Source organism: Ceratotherium simum, chromosome 7 (assembly GCF_057802395.1).
Source record: "Ceratotherium simum simum isolate JZ-2026a chromosome 7, ASM5780239v1, whole genome shotgun sequence".
NCBI classification, from domain to species: domain Eukaryota; kingdom Metazoa; phylum Chordata; class Mammalia; order Perissodactyla; family Rhinocerotidae; genus Ceratotherium; species Ceratotherium simum.
This window is the reverse complement of record NC_141906.1, coordinates 46,851,948-46,866,800: the sequence shown is the minus strand read 5'-3', so window position 1 is coordinate 46,866,800 and position 14,853 is coordinate 46,851,948. Positions and strand designations below refer to the sequence as shown.

General features: G+C 34.4%; 1 protein-coding gene across 3 annotated transcripts in view; it reads left to right on the top strand.

Moving 5' to 3' along the window:
- The window catches only part of SLC36A4 (solute carrier family 36 member 4), a 55,594-nt gene extending 41,396 nt beyond the window's left edge, over window positions 1–14,198 (top strand). For 2 of the 3 annotated variants that reach the window (XM_087433576.1, XM_014785247.2), the window contains 2 exons: window positions 4,173–4,342; window positions 9,866–14,198. In XM_087433576.1, coding sequence (XP_087289702.1) covers window positions 4,173–4,342; window positions 9,866–10,173 — 478 coding nt within the window. In that variant the 3' untranslated portion in view covers window positions 10,174–14,198. Of the gene's footprint in view, window positions 1–4,172; window positions 4,343–6,030; window positions 7,532–9,865 lie in introns of those variants that run through there. The other variant, XM_087433577.1, reaches the window with a different exon arrangement.
- Window positions 14,199–14,853: the final 655 nt, after the last annotated feature.

Genomic DNA, 14,853 nt, shown 5'->3' with positions numbered 1-14,853 from the left:
GGGTTATTAATTAAATTGATTCCAAAATGAAGGGCATCTGCCAAATTCATTTATTCGTTTAACAGATATTTATTGTGTGCCTTTTATGTACTAGGTACTGTTCCGGGCACGAGAGATACCATGCTGAACAAATGAAAATCTCTTCCCCATAATGCTGACATTCTAGTGAACATGCTGCAAACATATAGTGGTTCAAAGCAGTCAGTCTCGTGATGAATGCCAGATAACCCTGGTTGTCTTATTTTTTAGTAGAACGAAGTGAGGTTCTTGGTAAGGATTGTAGCTGGTCCTCAAAAAGACTTCCTTTCTTCTTAACAGAGCTTCAACCCTCAAGATTCTTAACCCGAGTATCATGAAGCGCCCATGAGGGAAAGTGAGTTATCAGATTCTGTCCAGAGTAGCTTCTGTATTCAACCTGAGAGAGAGAGAATCAGTCAGCAACTTATTTCTCAGGTTGGCTTTTAAAAAATTTTAAGATATTCGTATCTGTAAATTTATGTTAAGTATTGATTTGTTAGCCAATGTGGAGAAAAGAATAGAAGAATTAAAAATTTTGAAATCCTATATTTTCAAAACTAACGTTTTCACTGGAATATTAGATGTTTTTTCCCCCATAATCTGATTCCATATATTATTTAAAACATACATTTCTGCTCTTTATTAAGATATTAAATTTCTTTGCTACCAGTATAGCAGATTTTATTTTCAAGCAAGAATCATTTTATTCTTTGAAGTATTTTTATTTGTGATATTGAATGGATGTGGTTTCTAAGAATTACCTATCTATACCCATTTTGATCATTAATATTAATTTAATTAATATTTAATAAGTATCACCTACTAAGTGCATTGGGGGTATACAGAGAAGAATAGAACATAATCTCTAACTTTTGAGAACTTTGGCAGTGATTTTAAAATGCCTTTAATGTGCACTAAATGTTATTTAAAAGTTATTTTATGTTCTTATATATCCTCAAAACAAATTCCTGTGACTTTAAGAAAGTTTTTTATTTTTTGGAGAAAGAGTTTACTGGGTAGATTCTTCTGTCAGCTTTTCATTTCTAAGACTTAGACATAAAGCAGCCTACCATAGAGGCTTGCTTAAACCAAAATGAGATCAAAGGTTGATATTATCTGTAGAAAAGTTGAGTAGAGAAAAATGGTTTAGAGTGATTGGAAATTTAGATGTCAAACATAGAAATTAGTAGGTTCTTGAAACAGAAAAGAAGTAAAAGTGGAACAGTTTATTTTATAAGACTGTAGGCTCTTCTTATTTTATTTTTTTTATTTTTATTTATTTATTTTTTTGTTTGTGAGGAAGATCGTCCCTGAGCTAACATATGCCAATCCTCCTCTTTTTGCTGAGGAAGACTGGCCCTGGGCTAACATCCGTGCCCATCTTCCTCCACTTTATGTGGGACGCCGCCACAGCATGGCTTGCCAAGCGGTGCGTAGGTGCGTGGCCGGGATCCGAACCGGCGAACCCCGGGCCGCTGCAGCGGAGCGCGTGCACTTAACCGCTTACGCCACTGGGCTGGCCTCTGCAGGCTCTTCTTAAACACTCTTATTTCTATACTATTGTTCTTTTGTTGATGATTAGCAAGTATACCAGCTTCTCAAAGACCCAAACCATTTATTTCTGATTTTTACTCTGTGTAACAACAAATGATAGTAATTGCTATAATTAATGTTATTGAATGGCACTAATAACCAGATTCTTAGTCTATATAACTTGTTTTATATCAGTAGAAAAGTAATTATACTTATATGCATAATGATATATTTTTAGATATATTGTTAACCATATTTTAAAAACATGTAAGTTAAAATATAATTAGAAAAAAAGGAATGTTCTAATAATAAACTAATAAGAATATTCATTTAATTCTCCACAGTTACATATCAGAGTATATAAAGCAGGAGTCTTTTAGTTATTTTGTACATTTTAGTAACTTGACCGTTTATGTTTAAACTTGGAGCCTCAAGCTGAGAAATATATCCTGAGATCATTTTAAAATTAAGGTTTTATTGTTGCTAGCCATAAAGAGTTTCTTCTTTCCTTAATTATGATGTTCATAGTATTTTCAAATCTATTTCTACTCAGCTTTTTAATTTCCTCTTACTCACTCCTGTGATGAATACATTATAGGAGGAGACTTAATGAATTCCTTTTTGCTTGGCCACAGTTTAGAGAACTGTTTATAATCTTAACTACTTTAAGTCTTCGGATATCAGAAACAAGCTTAAAGCTTAATTAATGTTGAGGGCTTTCTTTACCAAAAGTGGAATATAAAATATGCCTTTAAAATGATTGCAATTTCTTCCTAAGAAAGACATACTTTTCATGCACACAGGCCTCTAGGTGGGAAAGTAGAACTCTTAAGTGGGAAGACTGGCTGTCAGTGACGTTTCTGCTGAAAGAGGAGGTCGTGTTAATCACTATCCCTAATGCTGCGGCACATTCCATTCGTAGTCCCCCCTTTAGTTTGTTTCTTTTTTTGTTTTTTTTGTTTTTTTGTGGGAAAGACCAGCCCTGAGCTAACATCCCATGCCAATCCTCCTCTTTTTTGCTGAGGAAGACTGGCCCTGGGCTAACATCTATGTCCATCTTCCTGTACTTTATATGGGACACTGCCACAGCATGGCTTAACAAGCGGTGCGTCGGTGCGTGCCCGGGATCCGAACTGGCAAACCCCGGGTCGCCGCAGCAGAGCGTGTGCACTTAACCGTTTGCGCCGCCGGGCCGGCCCCCTCGTTTGCTTCTTAAAGAGTGTAAGAGTGATTGAGATTTTCTGCTGATTGTTGTAAAATATTCAAAATTTCAAAAAATACAACACATAATTTTATTATCTGTAACCCAAGGGAGTAGGTTCTGTAATGTTCCTCTGAGTCCTACAATTCTACATTTTCTCTGTCATTATTTAAAAAGTCTTCTTTTGCCAGACAAAGGATGTTTATCAAAGTCTTCATCAAGACATGCATGCAGAGTTTTGACAGGAGGCTGTCTACAGTGTAGAAATCTAAAGATATTTATAAAACCTAAAATTGCTGTGCTGTCTTGAAGCACTGGGCATCAAAAGGATAATTTTACTTGGACAAAACAACAACCCAACTCAACAATATATTTCCCTTATTAATGTAACTTGAACGTAGGTGGAATTCGTATATAATCTAGAGAACTTTGCAAGTTGAAATCGTTTAGATGCCTTCCTTTTAGATTTAAGAATGATGACATTTCTGCAACTAATGACATACCTACCAAGATTTTCAAGCAAGGAGAACTGTAACTCAGAGTTCAATATGAAGTTTTTCTTCTATATACAGATCACTGAGATATCAAAGACATACAGTAGGCTCAATTTTTTTTAAAGAAAGGTGAGAAAACATGAGCTCTTCGCGGGGCTCAGCTTACCCTTCAGAACATTGGCTCAGCTTCAAATGAAATCTTTCCGACAACATTTCCCAAACCTTTGCACGCCACGTTCAAGCTTTCTAGGCCTGTCAAAGTGAATTGTCCGTCTGTCATCTAGAAATTTCCTAGAGATGAGCTGGCTTTTTTATAAGCAAGCATTTAATTAGTTAGATATTGGCCTAAGTTTGTGTTGGATTTCTTGTCTATCTTAACATTAAAAATAAAGGAAGAAAGCTAGATTCATCTTAAAACAACAACATGGATGAACCTGGAAGGCATTACGCTGAGTGAAACAAGCCAGACAAAGACAAATACTGCATAGTATCACTTCTATGTGGAATCTGAGGGAAAAAAAAGTCAAACGCATATAAACAGAGAGTAGATTGGTGGTTGCCAGGGGCTGGTGGATGGGGGCAAAAAAGGAGAGTTTGATAAAAAGGTACAAACTTTCACTTATAAGAAGAATAAGGTGTGAGGATCTAATGTATAACATGGTAACTATCGTTGATAACACTGTATTGTATAATTGAAATTTGCTGAGTAGATCCACAGTGTTCTCATGAAAAAAAAAATAAAAAAGCAAATATGTGAGGTAATAAATGTGTTAATTAACTTAATTGTGGGATTCCTTTCACAGTGTGTATGTATATCAAATCATCACATTGTACACCTTAAATATATTACAGTTTTATTGGTCAGTTATACTCCAATAAAACTGGGAAAAAAAAGAATGACTAAATTTTGAAATTTTTTTTAACAGGTTATACCAATCAGTGAAAATTCTGTATTCCTTTGGCATCTTTGTGACATATTCAATTCAGTTCTATGTTCCGGCAGAGATCATTATCCCTGTGATCACATCCAAATTTCATGCTAAATGGAAGCAAATCTGTGAATTTGCGATAAGGTCCTTCTTGGTTAGTATTACTTGTGAGTATCGCTATATATTTATATCATAATAATTTTTATTATTGAATTTTTTATAATGAAGCTACTGAAAGTGTATTTTTTAATATTTTTAAAACAATTTTATTCACCTAGCTAGGATACTTTTTGGTTTAAAATTTTGTTATTCTACTACTGTGTAAGAAAATCACAAACCAGATCTTATCACCCTTAAAAGAACAAATCAAACTATTATTTTGAAAATGGCATCAGTGGTGATTAAAATATAAATGTATATAAATCAGATGCATAAGGGACCCTTTATATTGTTGATACACACTTTACTTTGGTTCTAGTTTTCCTCAGGTTTTTTATATCTGCTAACTTTTGTATATTTAACACTCCATAGCTACCTACAGGAATGGGTTTTGTTTTGTTTTGGTCTTTAATAATTTCAGTGGCTAATTTTACTTATTATTTGGCAGAGTGTATATAATCTCTTATTAAGGTTTTACACTATGAAATGCCTCCACAAGGTAGCATTATAATGGAGACTTGTGGACAGGGAGCTTGCGTTTGGTATAGTGGAAAGAGCGTGAGTTTTGGAGTCACACTGATCTGACCGTTCAAAGTCAAACGGTTCAAACTGACTACTTGCTTACTGGTGTCTTGAGGCAAATTACATACCATCTTTGAGCCCCTCTTTCCTCAATTATGAAATGAAGCTAAGACTTCCTCATGGCATTTTTATAGGATTTAAAAATATTAACAAAGTGGCTCGAAGTTATTATTGTCACCATTATTATTATAACCACAAATATAAGGATGACGGCAACAGCTGAACATGGGATCACCTAGAATGATAGCAGGGACCGGATTGCTGGTGGTGTGGGGAACAAGCAGCTTCGGAAATTCTGTGGAAGATGCTAATAAACATTGCAGGTTGGAGCATGGTGGAGCTGGCAATTCTGGGCAGCTCTGTAAATTGCACTCAGCAGCTTGGGCTGGAGCTTCTGCCTAGATTTAAAGAACTTGGTGTATTACATTTTCTTTGAAGAAGAAACAAAGCTGGGAAAAGTAGATAAAACGTATTTTTCAAAGTAATCATTTACATGAATTATATCAACTAATAAGGGAAAGCATATTGAGGAATGAAGTCAACAAGCCCGTTCTCTGATGACCAATGAAACATTCAATAGGAAAAAGTTACTTTAAAACATTGTGAAATATTTTTTTAAACATTGCTTTTATTGAAATTTTGACTAGACTGACTAAAAAGACTGATTTCAGTAAAAGTCCTTTTATCAATAGATGTAAGACAGTTCTATTCTGCAAGTCGATCTCTTTTTAAAATTAATTACTGAAATTCACTTAAATGAGCTTGAGGAAAATGTTCAAGAGGTCAGGAATTTTAATAGTTTCATCCGTTTCTGCACGTCGGCTGCCGTTGTTATGTTACAGCCACCTGTCTGCTGAGGCACAGAGAGTTGCAGCTTTTTCTCTGCTGCTGCTTTCTTTTAGTTAAGAGTAGTTAAAGCTGGTCAGCCATGTATGAGGGTTACATGTGTAGCGTGCTTTGGACAGAGAGAACACAAACCACGCAGTATTCCCTTCTACTCCTTGGGACACATCATTGGACACTGAACTTCATTTGAGTCTTTGGCACATCCTTCCAAATTAAAGTAAAACCAACTGATATTCATGACAAACTGTTTTTTATCTGTTCTCCAAAGCACTTGAAAAGATGTGGGGGCAGGCTCTTTACTAGTGCCTGTGTGGAGAGCTGACAGGACCTTGTAATGTCCATAGAGCAGACTGTGCAGCACCAGCAATGAGAATGGAGGCTCAGCTGGATTTGCATTGAAAGTTGAGTATCTTTCGGTGTTCCATAATCCTTTCCAAGCACTGAATCCAAGTTTGTGGTATTGGTCTTCAGAGTGGTGGGCTTATCAGCTTGGATTATATTGGTTATGTCCAAGTCTCCACTTAGCATTTGAATCATTATGTCAGAATATCTTCTTAGTAGAACTCAAAAGCTTGAAAAGATGGGTCAGAGTCTTCCTACATGTTCCCTATAGGCACTTACCTGGCATATAGGCATCTCAGAGGTGAAGAAGAAGAGTGGATAGAAACTGGCCAAAGGCCCCCATGGACTACGATAAATAGCTTTTACAGTCATGCATCACCTAATGATGGGGATATGTCTGAGAAATGCATCATTAGGCAATTTGTCATTGTGAGAACATCATAGAGTGTACTTACACAAACCCAGATGGCATAGCTTACTGCACACCCTAGGCTGTATGGTACTAACCCTATGGAGCCACCTTTGTATATGCAGTCCGTTATTGACTGACGCATTGTAATGCGGGTGCATGACTGTTTTAAAAGCAAGCCTATAGAAAGCGCTGTTAAATTTTGAGTTATAGTGAACACTGAAACCGGTATTTTGATTCCATGTTTGAGTTGAATCTGAAAAATATGTTAAGTACTGTTTATTTCTGTTATTGTCCAATTCACTGATTCTTCTGTTTCTAATTTGAAGACTCCTTGGCTTTGAGAGTATGCTTTCTGCTTTTAGTAGACTATGACTACATAAGTACCAAAAAGCATAAATCTTTAGTAGTTTGTAGAATACTAAAGACACTAAAATCCTTCATTTAAGTTAGTTGCCACTGCAGATGAGCAAAAGTACCATTCTGTATCATAATATTCTGTCTTAGTCATTAGGTGTATGGAGAGCAAAATTAACTATTTGTATAATTAAAATTTATGTGCTAGAGTGTTTCCCATAGTTTTGTTGTTGATGTTGTAAGGTCAAGTATTTTATTTTTCTCTCTGATAAAGCCTCTTTCACCCTTCATATGCAAAGAATAGACTTAAAGTAGGCTTTTTTTCCATATCAGAGGAAACTTTGTGCCTTAAGGGTACATTCTTTTTCTCTATAATACAGTTTTGGGAAATACTGAATAAGCTTAATTAGTACTTAATAGATCTACTCATAATAGCTGTCTCTAAATGACATAGAGCAACCTATTTATGGTAATCTTATAGTGAATATTTGTAATGAATGAACTATTCTTATCCCAGACTATCCTTTGACTTATCGTGTTTGTGATTTTTGAGGTTTTATATGTTGTTTTTGCCTAAAATATATACACTTCTCTTCCTTGCCTACTAATAATATTACCAACTAACATTTCAAGCCATTTTTACTAGCAAATATCTATTGGTTATGTAACATTTAAAGGATGGCTTTAGTTGATAAATTTCATGATTTAAAAATGTTTGATAAATGGAATTGTAGCCTGAATGAATTCTAAAATCCTGTAGTGTTCCTTCATGTAGTTTTACAACAATATTTCACCTGATTTACTAGTGACAGCCTGGATTATTGAAAAAAATTGAGTAAAATGGATTCCAAAATGAGAGGCTCTTCAGATGGCAAGGTTCTAGTCATGTTTGTCTGGCTTTCCTTTTATACTGCCACCTGCTATAAGTAGGTGAAGCATGTCTCCACAAAATGGATATATTCAATGAATTTTCAAAGGTCCTAATTGTGTTTGAGAGTTATGCTTTATATTATAGTTCCCTTGAGAGAAATGTTAAAAGGATGTAGCAAGCATCCGTTAAACAGAGAATCCATTATGTAAAATATTTCTAGTTTTGAGTTCCAACTTCTTTAGAGTCAGGTATTTTATTTAGGAAGGTTTATTATACTTCAGTCCTGTAGGTATGAGCCTAGGTTTATACTTTCAAAATAATTTTTAGGGTTTTAGCTTTCATAATTTAAATAGAAAATGGTAAATAATAACTTGTAGTTCTGAGAAACATGGTGGTTCCAAATTAATCCCACATACTCCTAAAAAGCATTGAGAGCCACAAAGAGAATAGAGGAAGGAAAAAAAGCATAAACTAAAAATTAAGAAGTAGAGAAACCAGTAGACTGCAAATTGAAGACTTAATTACAAAGAGCACAAGTTAAATTATATATTTATATAAGTTCAGTAAGAGAGAAAAAGGCTAGATATGAGAAAGGCAAAAGGGAGTAAACTTAGGAATAAAAGAGAGGGATAACAAAGATTAGAGAGAAAGATGATGGCTTTAGAAGACAAGTAAAGGAGAGCCAGCACATGCATAACAAGTCCTCACAGCCAGAGCGGTGGTGGTGTAATCGTCGTTGCTGGCACTGGCGATATAGTTGTCACAGATTGCATGTGAGCACGCTCAGTTGTTGTTTCTGGTGGCAACTCCAAACCCTCAATAAATCATTCACTAAACCATTTAAGGACAATTTGAAGAAAGAATATGAGTCTTGGTTTTTGCAAACCTTCTGTTGATACCTTTTGGTAATATAAAGATAAGATCAAGAAAGTGCCATATCACAACTTGGAGAAAACTTGTCAGTAGTTTGGAAGAAATTCTTATTGACCACAGTGGTGCATTATTTTTACTTTAACTTTTTTTGAAATAATTTAGAAAATTTGTGCAAGAAAGTAGTTACCATAAACCCTTTAGTCAGCTTCCTGTAATGTTAACAGCTTACATACCACAATACAATTATTAAAACCAGGGAATTAACATTGATACAATGCTACTAACTAATCTATAGACGTTATTCTGATTTCACCAGTTTTCCCACTAATGTCCTTTTTCTGATCCAGGAACCAATCCAAGGTCCCACTTGAATTTAGTTGTCATGTCTCCTTAGTCTCCTCCAGTCTTGACAGTTCTTGGTGTGTCTTCACCTTGACATTTTTGAAGTGTCAGTAATTTGGTAGAATTTCCTTCAATTTGGATTTGTGTGATGCTTTCTTATGATTAGATTGAAGTTAAACATTTTTAACAAGAATTCTACAGGTGATGCTTTGCACTTATCAGTGCATCACATCCTGGTATCAGTATGTCTTATCACTGGTGATGTTAACTTTGATCATTCAGCCAAGATGGTCTGACAGAATTCTCCACTGTAAAGGTACTCTTTTTCCCTTTATAATTAGGAAGTATCTTGTAGGGAGATATTTTGAGACTACATAAATATCCTGTTCTCATACTTTTGCCCACTAATTTTAGCATCCTTCAGTGCCTTTTCGTGAAACAGTTATGACTGTGGCGTTTGCTTAATAATGATTTTCTGTTTCCGTCCTTCCTTCTATTTTGGTTAATTGGAATTCTAGTGTAAGGAATAGCTATCTCTTCTCTGTCATTTATTTAAGGATTTATTTATATCATAACACCCCATGTTTTGTGCATTTTAGAATGAGCTATATGGCAGAGTAATGAAAATGCTTGGAAATAAACTATGCAAACTTCTTTGCCCAGAATTTCACAGCAAAAAATTAAGTTGTTTATATAAGAAACTCTGTTGACAAGTCAGAGTCCAAGAAATTTCACTCACTGTTTTGGTTTCTTTGCTCAGAGCAAAATATGACATATTCTTTCGCAAGCAATAGTTTAGTAGTGCCTACTTGCATTAATTACTTTTAATGTATTGAAAATATCTACATTTAGTATTCACATAAGTATTAGATATTTTAAGTAAGAAAAATGTGTATTTTCATTTTGCAGGTGCTGGAGCAGTTCTGATTCCTCGTTTAGACATTGTGATTTCCTTCGTTGGAGCTGTGAGCAGCAGCACGTTGGCCCTGATCCTACCACCTTTGGTTGAAATTCTTACATTTTCTAAGGAACACTACAATATATGGATGATCCTGAAAAATATTTCCATAGCATTCACTGGAGTTGTTGGTTTCTTGTTAGGTACATATGTAACTGTTGAAGAAATTATTTATCCTACGCCCAGAGTTATAGCTGGTACTCCGCAGAGTCCTTCACTCAATTTGAATTCAACATGCGTTACATCTGGTTTTAAATAGTAGAAGCAGAATTATGAGTCTTCTGCCTTTGTCTCAATTCTGAAAATGCTTAAAATAAGAACTAGTAGAATACATTGCCATATACTTAAAAATAGAACCAAACTCTGTTTTCTTTTGGCACAGTATTGATATTTTGTCAGTAAATTATAATTCTTTACCAGTAGTGGTAAACTACGACAGATTCTTGGTTTTAAGTATTAGCAATAATTTCAAAAAATTTAGTTTTGAAAATTAAAAAAATTAAAATGTTAAAAAAATTAAAGAAGAAAAAGACTTCTATTATTATTCTTCAATCAGAAACACTTTAACCAAGATTCTCTCTTTTACCCTCATGCTGTGCTTTTGCCACCCAGTTGAGGAGAGAACAGGATTTCGAGAAGAAGAGAATTAGAGAAGGACACAGGTGACAAAAATCTCCAGACCATCCCAGTGAATGTCGAAGTACACTTTTTGTACAATGTAAAAAATCTCGATTATGTTTTTGTTAGAGAGCCAAATACTTATGATTAGCCCCTGGGAGTATAGAAAACTCCATTAGCCATAATGTAAGCATCAGAAAATCCCAAAAACCAGAATTATTTTTGAACTATTCTATAATGGTGGTTGATCTTCATAATGAAAACCAACAGGCACTGTGCCAAATTCTTAGTGTTTCAACCAAATTCGAAAGAGACTTTTTAAAGATTATCCAATATAGTTCCCTTATTTTTTACCTGAGGAAATGGATGCCCAGAGAGGTTAAGTAACTTGGTCAAGACCGCTCAGCCTTGAGATCAAGAGAACCTGATCTTTTGATTCCAAGTTCAGGATTTTTTATTTTTCACATCACATCTAAGAAAAAGAATAAATTATGTTCAGTTTAACTTTAGTGTTAGTCTATTTAATTGTATTTTACTACTTTGAAAGCAGTGATGTTTGAATAGTGTGTGTGACCTGAGCAGAAAATCAGGGACTCTAAAAAGCCTGTACTACAGTCATTTAAACCTCAACAAGGGAAAGGAGCAATGTGTTTTTTAAACAGAATAGGAACCACTTGCTGGTTTAGCCGCTGGCTGGTTGAAGGGGCCCAGCTGTCCTGTGTGTGGCTTGAGCTCTCCTTCCTCTTTCCTCCCTTTCCAGGTGTTGTAGGCACCGTCTTTCTTAATGGCAGAAAACAGATATCTGACAAAGTACAGGATATGTGCACTCTTTCCAGCCTGTGGCTTCCTTATATAGCCTCTTAGTGATCTGAATGGGTAGAATAAAAGAACCATAAAGAGATTCATGCTTAGGAAAAATCGAGACAATAATAAACTGTTTGCTAAATATTGAGACACTCCAGCCTTCTTCCAGAGAAATACCTTCTGTTACTCCATATTCTTCAAGCCCATTTATTCGCCAAAACAAGGAATCTCACCTGGTGTGGAAGATTTAAAACATTAAGAATCCTGATTTTTTTTTTAATTCATAACTTTAAAACATGTTGACCTTTTTAATCAGACTGGTGGTACTCTAATCTGTAATACTGCAAGATATCATCAGGATCGCTGTAATGTATATATTCTATATTTTTATATGTAAATGTTAACTTACTTCAAGTATTTTATGCTGAAATCATTAACAAGTCATCAAGTACAATCCTAAAGATATATAAGAAGCTTTATTTTGGTACAAAATCATAAGAATCAAAACTTTTTTTAAACGATTGCATTAGATATCACCAATAATTTAGTACTTTTATGTCAAATCTGTTATGTTGAGCCTTTAGTCATATTGAGAGGATGCAGAAGTTATAGGAAAAGTAATTGTCGTTGAAACTAATGTTATGAATCTATGAATAAATTAGATGTTTTTTAAAAAAATGTATAACAGTATAAAATGACTTGAAAACCATTATTTAATAGAAAGCACTATTAGGTTTTTGTCAACTGCCTGCAGATAACATTTCTAGTCTAGGTGTGAAATTTTATTTTTGTACTTTTTACCTGTTGTTTATTTTCCTTATGGAATTCATCAAATTCAATGAAATTTTGAATAGTTGATCATAGCAAAAAGTACATTTTAAATTCAGCATGAACAAATGCTGAGCACATTGTCAATCAGGCTTCCTTATGCAGTGAGCGCTGAATCGACCTCCAGTACTTACTTCACTGCATTATCAGTGCTTTAAATGCAGGAAAAAAGTTGAAATGCAGAAAGGAAGAGGGGCTAAAAAGGGAGAGGGTAGTTTTAATTCTGAACAAGAAACACTATTTAGATGTAAAGTACAAATGCACTCTTATTTAAGGATTTTTTATAATGTATTTTATTTGCAAAAAAATCAGTGGATATATTTTTCCTCTGAAAGTTTCGTTTTAATGAGTCAACATTTTCTAAAGATTTTTGGAGAAGATATTTTGATTAGACCAACTGTTGCATTTATTTTGGGGCCTGGAAAAATGAGAGTGATTGCACCTGTCAAATTTTGTATCTGGTATCTTTGGTCCATTACGTTATGGCTAAAATGACTTTAGCATTCCGCCACAGTGTAGTACCCTCTTCTCTGAAAACTAATCAAGTGCCCGAGAGCCTTTTCTACTACTGGGGCAAGGAGAGAAAGGAAAGCGTTATTTACCTCTGATGACCTCTGATCTAAGTCAGTGATCACTATTCCCTTACATCCGAAAGGATTTCATTAGTTTCAGAGTCAACTTGTCAAAACACTGGGTCTCAGACAGTTTTTTGTCAAACGATCTTCTTTTCCTCACATGGCCAGATTTCTCCACAATTAAATAAGAACTACTTTTTTCTTGGTTGAAGACCAATTTGTGTGGTGTTACCAAATGAAAAAACTACTGTATTAGCAACTGCCACATTATGTTTTAATTCTGTCCTCACTGGATTCTCCTTTATTAAAACCATTTCTGCCTCTTGCTTAGGCAATGCATTTAACATTTTTATAAGAGTTTTGTGCAGTGTGTGTGTTGTAAATGTCCTAACAGGGCCTAATTTCATTCAGTAATTTCATAATAGTTATAGAAAAGCTCTCTAACTGCAAAGTACTGTGAAAATATTAATTAAAGTTCTACATTAGTGCCATTTTTAGCTGTGGCAAAGCGCAGGTCTTACTGTAGTGTAGCTTCCCTGTGGCGTCTCTTCACCGTAGATGTTAATACAGCGTCTGCATAGTGCATTTGTTAACTAGGAGTGTATATACCACATTAGGTCTTGACTCAGTTCTCCTTTCTTCATTTGAAAGGGAAAAGATGCAGAATAGAGCTAATGGAAATAATAAATAAAATTATTTAAGACCAGTGGCTCAGTGAATATTTTCTGTTGAGGAATAAAATAGTTTGGTAAAAATATTGACCATTGATGATGTAAAATGAGTTTTAAAAAAATTAGTCTATTTTAACTTTTTGGCTCAACTAGCTTCCCCTTCATAAGAAAATTTTCATAAGAAAATTGAGAAACTTTGATCTAAATAAAAGGTGTAAGAAGATGCTTCCTGATATGAAATGGCTGACTATAATAGTTAGTGCTTTGGCAGTGTTACGGTTAATCTTGTTTATGCCGCTAGTGCTCACTTGGTTGACCACTTTTCTGAAAGTGGTTGGTTTTGACCTAGGAGATTAAAAAACACACTTTAGAAATGCTATTTATTGCCCTATGATAAATGACAAATTACTCTCATCCTTAATATTTCATATTAAAATTAGCTAGTTCTTATGTACACACACACACCCCAGTAATCTACATGAATTAGATGCTGATACTAATTTACGGTTTAAATTGTGTCCAGAAAGATGATGTGTTGAAAGATCACTCTGAAAATTATTCCATTAGAATTTTCTAGATAACAAATAGGAAAATACGTGTTTATACCATGAATAAATTAAACTGTCCATTTTTATGTTTTTCAAGTGATTTTGTTAGTTTGAATGAAATCTGAGTATCATTGCACTTGTCAGTTCTTTTTCTTGTAACTTATTTTTCTTTATCATATGAAAACATCTGTTTTAAAGTACTGTAACTTCTGAATTTTCAATAAAATATAATTATTTTGCTTGCAAATGCCTTTTCAAATAAATTTATCTTTTATAAGTTTAAATGACATTAACAAATGTCATAAGCTGAAAATGGCACCAGTATAATATTCTCATAATAACATTTTAATGTCTTGTGGTTAATTCTTTGTCATGTGGTCTTCACCCTTGGTAGTTGATATTATGTACCTCTAAGACTTAAGAGCAGAAGTTGATTAAACATGAAAGGACATGACCTGAGCTTCCTACGGAGTGAATGCGGGATGAGCAGCCTGCAGATGCTGCATCCGTGATTTAATTTACCACTCTCTTGAGGTCAGGAACGTGTATCAGTCAGACTTTAATACATTTTGCTTGCATTATGCCAACCCCATATCAAAGACCATAAAGATATTTATACCTTTAAGTCAGTAATCCTGCTCTTGCAAGCTGCTCTTGCAAACCTAGTGTAAGGACATACCATAGTTCATCAGAAGAGAAAAACTCTACGCCTAAAGACTATGCATTGGCAACATTATGTTTTAATAGTGAAAAATTTGAAACAATTGTTCAACAATTAGGAAATCGTAAATTGTATTTTAACCTAGAATACAATGAAGATTTCGAGTTAACTATGCTAATGTTATACTGAAGATTAGTAATTTATGAAAGAATAAATACATAATATTAATTTTTA